At 39.8% G+C, this 14,058-nt stretch overlaps 2 protein-coding genes across 3 annotated transcripts; both read left to right on the forward strand.

The window, feature by feature from the left end:
• Window positions 1–3,018: 3,018 nt before the first annotated feature.
• Window positions 3,019–11,825, forward strand: LOC132199691 (uncharacterized). 2 transcript variants are annotated; one of them, XM_059624613.1, is made up of 9 exons: window positions 3,019–3,224; window positions 3,971–4,321; window positions 7,815–8,050; window positions 8,975–9,443; window positions 9,732–9,794; window positions 10,147–10,519; window positions 10,631–10,714; window positions 10,807–11,019; window positions 11,237–11,825. In XM_059624613.1, exons 1-9 carry the CDS (start codon window positions 3,070–3,072, stop codon window positions 11,276–11,278), a joined length of 1,986 nt encoding a protein of 661 aa, XP_059480596.1. In that variant the 5' UTR covers window positions 3,019–3,069; the 3' UTR covers window positions 11,279–11,825. The 2 variants fall into 2 exon arrangements, with proteins under 2 accessions (XP_059480596.1, XP_059480597.1); XM_059624614.1 differs by lacking the exon at window positions 9,732–9,794 and having other exon boundaries at window positions 3,021–3,224.
• Window positions 11,826–12,088: 263 nt separating this feature from the next.
• Window positions 12,089–13,704, forward strand: LOC132201399 (large ribosomal subunit protein eL19). The gene is made up of 4 exons (XM_059627552.1): window positions 12,089–12,147; window positions 12,598–12,704; window positions 12,897–13,183; window positions 13,437–13,704. The coding sequence occupies exons 1-4, from the start codon at window positions 12,143–12,145 to the stop codon at window positions 13,644–13,646; spliced, it is 609 nt and encodes a 202-aa protein (XP_059483535.1). The 5' UTR covers window positions 12,089–12,142; the 3' UTR covers window positions 13,647–13,704.
• Window positions 13,705–14,058: the final 354 nt, after the last annotated feature.

Consider the following 14,058-nt stretch of genomic DNA (forward strand, 5'->3'; position numbering starts at 1 on the left):
TTTTTCTTTCTGGTGAGCAGCGACGTTTTTCTTCTCCCAGGAATGCGCGCTCTTTTGTGAGCTTAAGTGGTGGTTCCCGCGGAGGAAGAGAAAAATAATGAAATTAAAAAAGTGGCGAAAGTGGTGCTGGAGAAATCAACTCACGATTGCGTCTCCGAGTGACTTCAACGGCCGGCTTAGTCACTGCGTAATGATGCGCGCACCCTTTGCGTGTGATTCTGTCATTGATTAATGGAGATTATGAGGGGATGCTTTTTAATAGTTGAGGGGCTTTACAAGAGTGCAGTTAAGACGATCAGACCTTTAAAAGTAAACAATTTTATTGATCTGTGAATGTGTAAAATTATGAGATAAAATCATCAAGGAAAAGTTATTTTCTGGTGCTGCAGCGACAAAGGGTGAAAATTTTCTTATAGACACTCATTTTAATTTGTTTTAATTAAAATTTATATTTTTGTAGGTGAATTTAGCGACAAAATATATTTTGGGGTCTTTTTCTCGTTTCTGCAAATTGGAAGTAGCCCTTATTCTAAAATTTAATTGAATTCTTTAAATGAAAACTCTTTATTATGCTGCTGATTAATAGTGAAATCTGCATTTTTTTTCTAACCTAATTTCCACAATTAATTATATTTTGGTGTTTTCTTTTCAAAATTAAGTTTTTTTTTTTTAATTTCTAACGGTGTATATTTTCTAGATGAATGAGAGAATGAAAAAATTTATTTAATAAGTCCTAAGAAATCAACTTAAAATTTTGAGAGCTACAATTCAAAAAGCCGTAATTAAAGTATTTTAATTGAAGAGAGCCAGAAATTATAATTTATTTTTCTGACACAAAATTAATACTATTAATGGAGTAATGTGATTATTACATACAATTTTTATTTTAGATTTATTTTAAAATTAATTTTCAAATATCTCATGTCAAACTCTTCAAGACAAAGTGAAATCACATAACTTTGCAATTAGTGGGACTGAATCAGATTTTGTTAGTTTCAATTTAAGTACTACAAAATTTTAATTTAATCTCAATGTGATCAAATAACAATTTCCTGTGTGCACCAAAGCATCCAGAGAACCAAATTCCTCATACGTTAACCCCATCAAGTTTTTACGGCCCATTAGCACTATTCAAACACACACACGCATCCTGAGAAGGTGGTGCCCAGCATTCCGTGGAAAGAAACTCTCCCTACACTTTTTGGTCTAATGTGAAACTAATGGTCAGCCAAGGAGAATGCGTATTTGAGCGGCATTGTTCGCGGCTGATTGGCAGCTCCTTGTGCTCTTTTGTGAGCCCCCGCGGGGAGGAAGGTGTCCCATATAAAGAGCAGCAGCGACCTTGGATCGCGAGCACCTCTCTTTCCAACCAAGGCACCACCACGACGCGCCTGGAGAAATAAAAAAATAATAAGCGATGGGGAGAAGCAACCACCGAAAATATTCCCGAGCGAGGAGGACCAGCGAGCGGCGCAGCAGCCCAAGGGGGAACGAAAATTATTGAGGCCATGTGGTTGTTTTTCTCCGATGCACTTCTTCTTCTCCTGCCTCCTCCCTGACCTTGCTCAAGCGATTTCCAGCGAGCGAGGCTCTTCTTTCTTTTTTTTTCTTTCTTTCGCTGCATGCGTGCTCTCCAAAAACGCACCACCGCTTTTCGGTTGGATTATTTTTACAAGCGCAGCAGCCTCTTCCTCGCTCTTTTGATTGAAAAAATTCCCAGGTTTTTGTAGCGAAGACGTGCTTATTTTTCTCCTGCAAGACACGGCAACTGCGTTGGACTCTTTTTTTGCGTTTTTGGTACGAAAGTCAGAAATTTAATCATCCACGTCTTTTAAAATTTAGACAATTTATTAAAATATAGAACTCCATTTCAGCCCAATAATTTTCAGAATTAAAAAAAAAATTAATTCATGAGTGCGGTGGTGGCAACTGTAAAATTACACTCTTGGCCTCTTTTATTTTATGTTAGTTACCTGGGATCCATTTTTTCCTGATTATCTTGCTGAAGCACAAGAGGATTTAAATCTTTGAAAGTTTTTACATTATGAGGATTGAAAGAAAATTAAGGGCTCGGGCCGATAAGTCACTTTGCCTTGGTCTGACTTAAAAAAATTAAACCTTCACATAAATTAAAAACCGTACAAATCATATAAATTTTAAAATGAGTTGTTTTTTAACTTCCGATAACTTTACTAACTACACATGCACCAAAAGTTTCAAAAGGTTTGGAAGAAAATCTAAAGAGAAAAGCGATAAAATTAAATTTTCTTAATTTAAGATATCAACGGCGGCCGCGTCTATTTCGATGTCAAGCGTTTCAGCAGGACCTCGGCTAATTCAATCACAGATCACAGCTATTTGTTATACACTGCTTTAGTCCCTATTTAAAGCAGAGTAGAATAAATTAAGAATTTAATATTCTTAATTAAATTGTACTTTTGAAATTCTTATTGAAATTTTCGAAGTTCAATTTCAGGAATTTCATGTTACTAATTTCTGGATTGGATGTGATGATTTTTATATTAGTTCACTTGGTACATTGGTTAGAATAAATTGGTTTTCTTAAATTTCTCGTAAAAAAAGAGGATTGTGAAATGAAAACTAAAACTTTTTATACTAAAACGCTCCTGTTTTAAATTTAATTCAATAGACACCAAAATAAATAAACCGTTCTTATCGATTTTCTTAAACTTAAGAAACTCATTAGGAATTAATTCATCTTGAGCACCAGTCAAAATTCAATATTTATTCGCTTTGTCATCAAAATTTCCAACAATGAGGAATGAGGGTTAGGGAAAAATTATTCCGCTCATTCAAGTTTCCGGCGCCCAAAGAGCCCAATTCGATCTCGAGGCTGAAGATATAATTCTGTGTCGGAAAGGTGCGTTGATATTCTTCGGGGTGCACAGGCAGAAGGTGCTTAATTTTGTGAGCGGCCTCCGGGCTGGTGACCACCTGGCGGCGCACGCGAGGGGCGGCGATGGGGAGGGGGGAGCAGCATCGCAGGCTCCGCTACCGCGTGGTGATTCACTCGCCAGTCAGTGTTGGTGCAACTTTTGAAGAGCGAAGATGCCGCAGTGCGCGGTGTCCACGTGCAGGAACTCGCACCGCAAGACTAAGGGTCGCCGCGTGCGTTACCATCGTTTCCCGGCCGAGGAGAGTGTCCGGGAACGATGGGTCGCCGTGTGCGGCAGGCAAAACTGGTTCAACACCACCACGGCCAGGTCAGTCCTCACCCTCCTCCAAAGGGCACATATTTTTTTCGGTCAAAAACTTCATAAAGAATCGTGATGGGTGAAAAAATATTGGCGACTTTTGTCGAAATGTTTCATTCAATTAAAAACATTTTGTAATTAATTTGATTTAAATCATCTATTTATAAAATAATTTTAAAAATCTGAATAAATTTTTTTAATCGAATCCATTTAATAAATCCTAACATTAAAAATTTATCTTTGCGCAATGTATATAAAATATCATTTTGGTTTAAATTTAATAAAATTAATATTGATTTTATAATTGCCAAATAACTGATTGATTGACAAATCTAAAATTAATATTATTTATTTGAAATTACAGTGAAAAATTGGTGCCGGAACAATGAGCTGGCAAAATAAAAATAAAACAAAAAAGTTTTGGTCTCAAGTCCTGTATTAACTCATTGCGTCATGGTGACCAATGCTAATCCCGGTGCTAAAACGCGCGAATCCACTTGAACTTGACCTCATATCCTATACCTCTGGTACCGCTCTTTTTTCGCCTAGAGTATTTGTGATTAAATTCCATTTAAAAAAATTGCAAATAAAAACTTTCTAGAAATAATGTCCGATCAGTGCGATTTCTAATTAAATTTCGCGTTCGACCTTTGACCTTTCAGCAAAGGTTGGCGCCAATTTTTTTTTTGCGGGCCAATTTTTATTGTTACTATGGTGGCTGTTGTCACGCTGGTTTGTTTGTTTTGTTTCGGCAGGGTGTGTTCGCTGCATTTCTCGCCCAACAGCTACGAACGCGACGTCGAGCACGAGTTGCTGGGGCTGCCCCCGCGCAGCCGCCTCCGCCGTGGGGCCGTGCCGGACCTGCACGTGCCGGTGGTGGTGCCCTCTCTGATCAACAAGCTGTACTCGGCGCCGCCTCCGCAGCGAAACGTGGCGCCGAACCGCGCCAAAAACAAGAAGCAGCCGCCGCCGCTCGTCAAGCCGCCCCCGGAGGTGGACACGCCGCCCCCTGAGGAGTCACCTGACGAGGCTGCGCAACTGCAATTGCTCAACGCCCTTGGGCTGCAGCCCAAAAACAATGATGTCTGGGCTATGGCTGCTTATGGGTGAGTAAAATTAATTACATAATTATAAATTTTTAATAAAATTTAAAATTTCATTTTTATTTCAACTCGATCATAATTTATTTCTCTAGATAAAAATTAGGATATTCAATTTAATTAGAATTTGCATAATTAAATTTTTATTTCTGTCATTTTTCGTGTAATGAGTTAAGAATATTTTTTGTCTTAAATTAATCTTGTCCGTATGACATTTTCTTAATTTCGTTTTTATTAATATTTTGCTTTACGTATAGTAAAAAAAATATCATTTTAAATTTTGTTTTGGATTTTTCTTATTTGTATTCATTTATTGATCAAAACACTCACATTATTATTTTATTTTATTTTTTAAAATACTTTTGTGTTTTGTCTACGTGGTTTTTCCTACCTTCATTTTTCCCTCTCTACCATTTGCATAATTGTTTTCATTTAATTTCTCCCACCTGTAACTACGCAGGCTCAATACGGAGCTTAATCAAAACAAACTAATCAACTCGAACGATTATTAGCGTGTCTCGCCGTCAACTCACGCATTCTTTCTCTTTTTATTTCTGCATCGCTTGGCGCAATAACCACCTGGGTGCAATAAAACGTACGCTAATTGAACAATTACTCGGTCCCTCGTCTCCTTTGCGTATAAGTTTCGCCATAAATTCGCCCCGTTTGTTTTCGTTCGCGTCGCCTCGTCGGTAAACAACGTCTACGCGCGCTCTTATATTTATATAATCTTCATATATATGCACGCAGGAGAGAAGAAGAAAGAGACGTGTGTACATACATTATGTAAAGAAAGAAAGAGTATTATATGTACATGGCCGCTGGTCTTCCTTGACTGCACCAGCAGTGAAAGTGCTGCTGAGAAAAAAACACCAAAAAATCACCCACGGAAAAAGAGAGCATCTCGCAAGCGGTTGATTTAGAGTTAAACGAGTTATAATTTCCTCACACAAATGTCACGAATATTGCGGCAGAAAATTTCTTGACTTATAAAATTAAATTTATAAAAAGAATTCAATTTTATGTAATTTGTAACAAAAATTATGTAATTTAATTTTTTCTTTTTATTCATTCATCTTAAAAAAATTAATATTGTTAATATTTTTCTTCTTGATTTCTTTGGAGGAAAAAAAATGTTTTTTTTTTAAGAATGCGGAAATGGAATTTTGGCGATTTTTTCCGAGACGAGCCAGTGACGCGCTCGGCGGATAAGATTGGCATTTCCGAGTGGTTTCGGTGAAAGGTCGGTGCACCCTCGGTAGCACGCGGCGTGGGCGATTTGCGGCGGCGCCGGGGTCGTTGGCCGCCGGGTCAAGGACCTCGAGGCGGCGCTGCAGCGGCCGGCGCGCGAAGCTGCCGCACCAGCCTGCCGCTCGGGTACGTCCGTCGCTCGAAAAGCAGCTTCAGTCTGCGCTCGCCGAGCTGTATGCGTCATTCTCTCTCCTTAACCTCAGGTGAGAAAGGGCCTCACACACCCTGAAACCGACCCTTTCGCCCTCCGCCTCCTCCCCAAACGTCTCGTATTGGAATTCGGACGCGTGCGAGAGTTCAAATGGGTTCAAAGGGGAGAAAGTGCGAGGGGCGTGTTCTGCGAAATAACCAATTTCGCGAACAATATTTCCACCTTCCGCGTTCTTTCACCACATCCATTATCAACGTTTGCGTTAATTTTTTTCCAGAAAATTTTTTAATTTTTATTCAAGAGAAATTTTTACACGCACTGCTGATAAAAAAGGGAGGGGGGTCTGCATATAGGCGCGCAAAATTCACTTTCGACTGGTCAAGGTGAACCCTGCAGCGCAGAAACGGCCAAGTCCTTTGATAATTTCAAATTTAATTCACTTTAATTGTGATTCTATAATACCCAATCAACAGTTAAAGTGGTGTTTCCTGCCCTGAGAGAGGCGGCGAGTTTCCGCCTGAAAAGCGAAATGACTAACGAGACGAGCGATGCATGATGCCGCTGCTCCGGTTTCGGGGGGTCTTTCTCTCTCTTTGGCTCGGTGCTGCTGGTGAACCCAATTTCTCCAGACGCCGCTGCTCGCGCACACGCGAATCTGCAGCAGCCTTTCCTCGTCCTCCGTACTCGCTCTGTCGTCCGAACGCGCGAGAAAGCAGCGCTGGTGGTTATTTCGGGCAGTTCACTCACCCCTTGCCGCGCGCCGGCGGCCGGTGACCTTTGACCTCGCGCCTAGCGGTGCCGGGTCGTCGACCCAGATGGCGTCACGCTCTCTACCTGCCGCAGGTCGTTCACCTCCCGGCCCAATTTGCCGGGCCCAATTTATTTTCTTTCTTCTCCTCCTCGAGAGCGCTTCCTTTCCGATTGTTCCGACCGCGCTTGGCCCACTTTCTTTCTTTTTTTTTCTTCGTCTTCCACTCTGGAGTCGCTCGCTTATCGTCCCTTGTTGTTATTATTACGCGTGAGAGACAATTTAGTCCCGCCGACGAGACGCAGCCACTCGGAAGATAAAAATTTCAAGCTCGCTCCCGCGAAGAAAGCCTCGCGATTGTGTATAATTTTTTTTGTACCGTTTTCTTTATCGCCGTTTTAGACATCGATGCGTAGATTTCAATTTAATTTTTTGAATTGGTTTAAAATTTTAAAATTTATGACTTTGAATTGAATAAATGCAGGCTGGCTCGGCAACAGCGTTGGCCTAATTTGGTTTTTTGAAACGGTCACTCGGTTTCAGATAAGAACCGTCTATATACGTGTGCTGAATTGTAGAGTGAGTGTGAAAATATACAATATAGAAATTAATCTTGTGATAGGCGAGGCGACCTGTTGCGTTTGGAATTTATACCAAAAATGTGTGGCTGATTTTCATTTGTTACAATTTTGATCAGATTCTCCGTTAGAAAATTTCTCTTATTATCTTGTTAGGAATAAAATTAAACTGTGTTGCAATATATTGACTTATTTTCATAAATTAATTTCATCCCAGAAAATAGTTCTAGCCTGTTTTAAAATTAAAATACATGTATCGGAGCATTATTTAAAATTAAAACAATATTATTTAGTACTGAGGAAACAAATTTCGTTAAGATTGTTGAACCCATTCTTATTTGATATCAAAATTTGTTTAGATTAAATAAATGATGTAAAGCATCCTACATCACAAAAAATATTTAAGAAATGATTGAAATTGAAATTTAAAAAAAAAAATTGAAAATAAAAACTGAAAACAAACAAATTAACAAAATTTTATATATAATTTTTCTGCCAGTTTCAAGGTATATTGCGAACCCCCATTGTCGCGAAATTTGTTCTAATCAGTCAAAAGCTGACTGGAGGTCGGTTCAAAGACGAGCCGCAAAATTGTGCCCCGCCGTAAATAATGCAATAAGGTGAGAGAGCGGTCGGTCGGTGTAGCGAGTATCGAGCGGCGAGCACACGCGCCTGCGCCCTGCAGACCCTTCTTGTTCCTCTCTTTCTTGACTCATCTTGTCCTGCCTGCCTCTCTCGCCCTTTGACTAAACACGGATTGGCCGTTCGCAGGTTGCCCGTCGGGCAGACAATGCCAGTGATGGACGCAGCCGGTGCTAAGAAGCAGCAGCGCGCGATGGACGAGGGTGTCCCCCAGCGGAGGTCATCCCTCCACAACGGAGAACTCGAGGAGGCGGCCAGCGAGGGGGAGGCCGCCGTCGCCAGGGCGGCCGCCGCGCTCGTCACCGTCGACATCGACGAGGGCGCCAAACCGCTCGACTTCAGCGCCTCCGAAAACAACTCGCCAGGTATAAATTAATTTATTTCCTATTTCCTTTAGTTTGCAAAAAAAAAAAACTATCCGTTCACATTTGCGCAGCAGGAAATGCATGGGTTTCTATGTGTATTTTGCAAAGGTCAAAAGAGACAAGCTTGTGGCTAGAAACTTTCGTTTCACTTTCAATTGAACAAATATATATGCTATTTGGAAATTAAAATTGTTGCGGCAAAAGGAAGTTTCTGAAAATTAATAAAAGAAATCACGCATTAGAAGAAAACTTCCTGTAATTTTATATGAGCTATCAATTTAAAAGAAATTTTTAAGCATTAGATAATTAAAAAATTAAATTATTCAAATAATGCAAAATAGTTTAAAGAGAAATCATGAATATTTTAACTTTTTTTCTAACTGAAATTTGTTTTTTAATAAATTGATGCAAATCTAATCAAAAATTGAACCCAAAGTTGAGAAGTACCAATAGCAATAAATTTATTAACTATGTTTTTATGCAAGAAAAGTATAACAAAATTAATAAAGATCCTTTTTTACTTTTGCTCTAAATTACTTTTACATCACGCATTATTTTACATATTTTTAATCTTGATTGTTTAATTCTCCACAAAATTTAACCACTTTGAGATAAATTATCAATTAGCTCACTTTTTTTCAACTTCTTTTTGTATACAAAGCAGATTTATTAATTCTTTTATATTTAGAAAAGCAAAAGCATTAATTGTTCTAAAATTGACTACACTTTTTTTGATAATTTCATATCATTTTTTGTAAATTCATAATATTCTGAATGAAATAAATCTTTACAAAATTTATTATCGAACAGAGAATTTTGAAATTGCGCGTCATTCTCGTCTCCTTCAGGCCTTAGTAGATTTGCGTGTCCTGCACAGAGCGCACACTTGAGGTCTGTTTTTCGCTAACGTCGCGCATTTTTCAGTGAAAGCCGAGCCATCGTCTGAGCACGCGACCTCGAGTGGCTGCGGCACCGACGACGAGGAGAGCCCTCGGTCGTCTGTGGCGCGCAACAAGCGCGGCCTGAAGGAGGCGGCCGGCGAACCAGAGGCCAAGCGCGCCCGCATGCTCAACGAGGAAATCGAGGAGGATGAGCGCGAACGCACCATCCGCACCTTCGTCGAGGCCAACGAGGGCCCTGAGGAGGCGGCGCGCTGCGTCGAGGTGCTCAAGAACGAGCTGTCCATGCTGCGGCAGTTGGCCGAGCAGAAGGAGCACGAGTGGAACCAGCTGATCCGCCTCAAGGGGCTTAAGGAGGAGATGCTCGCCCGGCTCGAACGCCGACGGGTCGTCCTCGGCCACAAACCGCCCAAGGCCAACGGCCAGCAACCAGTCATCGGCGAAGGCCGCCAGGGACCCATCCTAGACGTCAGGTCCATCATTGCTGACTACAGGTGTGTATAAACAAAAATACAATGAAGTGAGTTATTTTAAAACGATCACAGATTTATAAATTTTGTAAAAAAAAAAGGTTAATTAATTTTTTTAATTCAATTTAACTGCAAAAATTAAGCCCTTCTGTTAGTTTGGGTAATTTTTTAAATGATAAATTATTGATATAGTTATTTAAAATTTTACACTCGGCTTTGGATTGTCTTTAAACTTGATTTAAAAAAAATCATTTGTTGAGAGAAATTGATATAAAAGGGAAATATCTATTTATGTAATAATTTGTTTTAAAGTGGATTTCAACAGAACTACAGAAGACATACAGTTGGCCAGCCTGTTATAACCGCCATAAACAGGTAGCAGCCACAATTAAAGTTGTGAAGTTTTCTGTCAGCAAATCACTTGTTTGTCTCAAAAATTTATGTGGTGACCTATTTATTAAAGCCAAATGTTCATTAATTAAAAAAAAATTAGCTGCAGGTTGCAGTTGATCTTAAATGAAATTATTTAAATAAAATAAAAATTCATTCGAAATTTGTAGATATTTTTAAAGTAAAAGCGTTGCATTACTTATATTTTTCATGATAATTAAACATTTTCACCTGTCTGTTGGAATCTACTTTAATTTGAAAATCTAGAAATATCCTCATTATTTGCTATGGCGATTGAATTTTTTTCTAAAATATCATTTTCTCCTTTTGATTTCAGGCAGCGCCACCCTGAGCAAGTTCCCAGAAGGGGTCGTCGTCTGCGGCCGCAGAGTCCGGAGACGTGCTCCATGCCGACCGTCGAGCCCCCGATCAGCTTCAAGGACGTGCTAGTCAAGTTTGCCAAGATGAGCCAAAACGAGCCCCAAGGCCCGCGGCTGCCCTACCCTGAGGTGACCCTGCACCCAGTGCCGCCGCCGCTAGGACCGGCCTCCTCCCTGCTGCAGGGCATCCTCACCAAGCCTGGCAACCGCTCCACCAACTTCTCGCCAACTCTTGCCCGCCTCCTCACCGCCCCCGAGCGGCCAACGCCTCCGGCCATTCCGGCAGCTTCGCCTTCAGTCTCCATCTCGGACTTGTTGGGACCCTCAAAGGTATGCACCTGATTCTTTCCCCTTTTTAAATCTGAGCACCAAAATTTGAAGACTTAATTTAGAAAAAAGTATTTGCCGTTTTTTCTTTATTGCACTGCTTTGATTTTGTAGGGTCGCACTGAGATCACAATCACACCTGTAGGCACCTCACATGACCAGCCAGCACCCAGCAAGAGCAAAACTCCCAAGCCAGTGGTAAGTTCATCAGCACCTTGTTTTTGTTCTAAATTATTAACAATTTCAAAATGCGTTTTGAATGCTTTACTAATTTGAGTTTCAAATTTTAGCCTGAGAGGGCTGACGATGACACCGAGGGAGACCGTCTGGTGATTGACGAACCCACCTCCAGCGAGCAGCCTCCCAAGAAGGGGGTCACCAAAGCCAATACTGAGGAGATGGACGAAGAGGATGTGCCCGAGTGCCAGGGTTGCCACAGAAATCAGGCACAATTTGTGTGCGCAGGGTGCGGAAACCAGTGGTACTGCAGCAGAGAGTGTCAGGTAAATTCAAAATTTCAACTGATTTAAATTTTTGTTAAAAATTATTTTCTCATGTTAAATTTTTTTGAAATAATCAAGTTTACGACAAAATTTATAGCTTCGAAATTTTTATTCAAACTGGCTAAAACATTTTCATTATTAACCAAGTTAAAAAAAAGAGCAATTTTTTTATCAATTCTTGTGAAACTTATTTTTATGTTTTTTTCCTTGTTCTCAGGTGTCTGCATGGGACGAGCATGCCGATGTGTGCTCAGGTTGATCTCCTACAGGGTCGGCCGTCTCCTGACCTTGATACGAACCTTCCACCAACGATGCTCAACTGAAAAGAGCCTGCCAGGCTCGACATTTGAAATTAAATGTGTTTTTGTCACATCATCATCATTACTTTGTGTATCCGTGATTAGTTGTTGCGTTGCCGCTAAATTATTCTAATTTTATGTATTTCCCAACGGATTCCTGTTCACTTGATTGAATTCGGTCAAATTCTTAAATCAGTTTTGATTTGCTATTTGTTACCAATGTCCAGTAAAATGCGAGAAAATGAGAAAACTGACGTTCCTATGGCTATTTGTATTTTTTAACGATTCGTCTCTTGAGCTAGGCTAATCAATTGCTAATAAGACACGATGATTGTTTGTCGTAGTAATACCCGTAGTTGTAACTTATTCTACGAATTCTCTTAAATGTAAGACAGTAGTGATTAGCAGAAAAGCAGTAAATTTGCATTCGCCACACTTCAATATCATTATGCATCAAAATGTGTAAAATATCTACGTGAATAAATTATTTTGCAATCTTACAAATAATTTTACTGTGTTTCTCTCTTATCCTTTCAACTTTAAAATTTAATAGAATTAAAATAAAGAAATAAGTAGTAATTTAAATATAACGAATTTAAAAAAAAAAGGCCAAGTGAATTTTTCGGAATTTTTATCTATTCAATTTTGCTATTTATAGCACAATCATGCCTTTACAAAAATGAAATTAGCTGATCTACGTGTTGTGTATTGCACATGTTTTTCGCGCCACAATTTGAATCTCGGCTTCATTGAACTTCCGCAAACGACGTCATTTCCCTTGAGCGCCATCTTGCTTCTTACCACGTTTACGTCGGCTAGAGACCATGAGGTAAATATTTTCTCCCGAAAAACCAGGATTTTCACTCGCCGACGGTGTAATTTCGGCGGCCGAACTATCAGTTTGTCGGCGGTCGTGATGGTGCTTTCAAATTTTGGAAAAGTTTACCCGAATCGACCGAAGATTCGTCAAAGTCGGCTTTGGCATGCCAGCAGCATGTTTTGTCCCTGAAAGCCGCCTCATTTTGGTCACTTTATTTTGGCCCATTGCCGATATCTCGTCATTTTGAACCCTTATCGGCCCGAAATTAAGATGAATCGAGTCGAAATCTTTGCGATTCGCAAGCTTTCGTTGTCTTTAATGGTAAAAATTGTACGAAAATATTCGAGTGCATTTTGGGTTTGAATGAGCTGTCATTCACGTGGTGTTATCACGACCATTTCACCACACGCCGTCATGCAAGAGTTTTATTTGTTTACTTATCCTCGACTTATGTTTCAGTTCTCTTAAGCTGCAGAAGAGGCTTGCCTCTTCGGTGATGCGATGTGGCAAAAAGAAAGTATGGTTGGACCCTAACGAGATCAACGAGATTGCCAATGCCAATTCCAGTAAGTTTCTGAAATTCGTCTGTTTTTAAAACTAAAACTGCTTTAGACATGACATTTCCCAATAACCAAAAATTATTTTTAAACAAGAAATACTTCAAATACTTAAAAACAATGATTGTTTTTAAAAGCTAAAATTCCCACCCAATTAAACAGTTATGAAACTTTTATTAAAAATTTAAATTTCTCTATCAGGACAGAACATTCGCAAGCTCATTAAGGATGGTCTCATCATCAAGAAACCTGTCGCTGTGCACTCGAGAGCGCGCGTCCGCAAAAACACCGAGGCCCGAAGGAAGGGCAGACACTGCGGCCACGGCAAGAGGAAAGGTACGGCCAACGCTCGTATGCCGACCAAGTTGCTTTGGATCAACAGAATGCGAGTTCTTAGAAGGCTACTCAAAAAATACAGGGAAGCCAAGAAGATTGACAAGCACCTGTACCATGCCTTGTACATGAAGGCAAAGGGAAACGTTTTCAAGGTAATTGGCACAAATAATTGTCGAGCTTCAAATTTTTCCTATTATATTTACAATTCTATCATGTTTTATTCAAAAGTAGAAGAAATTGAGAGCATAATGATTGATATTTTTCTTAAATAATTGTTGGACTCTTAATTTTTTTTTAAACCTATAAGTCCAATATTTAGCTTGCTCTGTTTCTAGCAATTATTATGTTTTTGCTTTATTCATACCTTTTTCATAATAAATTAACAACATTTTGTCCTTTTTGCAGAACAAGCGTGTCTTGATGGAGTACATCCACAAGAAGAAGGCTGAGAAGACGAGGACGAAGATGCTGACTGACCAGGCCGAGGCTCGCAGGCAGAAGGTCAAGGCGGCGAGAAAGCGCAGGGAAGAGAGAATCACGCAGAAGAAGCAGGAGTTGCTGCAGACCTACCAGAAGGAGGCTGAGGCTGCCACCACTGCTCCTGCCAAGAAGTGATCCTCGCCCTCTGTTCTTTTTGCATAATTAAAAGTTATTCAATAAAATGTCCGCTAAAGATACGCTTTTTCGTCAACCTAAAAACCCGAGCTTGATAAAGTGGAAAATTTAAAATAAGAATCTTTATTAGATTGCTATCTTCATTGGAATTTGAAATCATTTTTTTTTTACGATTTTTTACAAAAAAAGTTGTCAATCAGATTGATTAATCATGGCAATTTAAGAAGAACCGACTAGGACAACATTTTGGTGTCTAGTTGAATATGCAAGTGTGTTTAGACTAGTTACAGTATTTATACAACTGGCTCAACACAGGCTTTGCGCGGGTTGCATACTCTGACAATATCAGGCACCAATTTGTTCAATGGTTTTTGTTATGTATCTCGGGACAAACCAGCTCTAGCTAAAAGCA

This window comes from Neocloeon triangulifer, unplaced genomic scaffold (genome assembly GCF_031216515.1).
Source record: "Neocloeon triangulifer isolate White Clay Creek 2 clone unplaced genomic scaffold, ASM3121651v1 ptg000014l, whole genome shotgun sequence".
NCBI classification, from domain to species: domain Eukaryota; kingdom Metazoa; phylum Arthropoda; class Insecta; order Ephemeroptera; family Baetidae; genus Neocloeon; species Neocloeon triangulifer.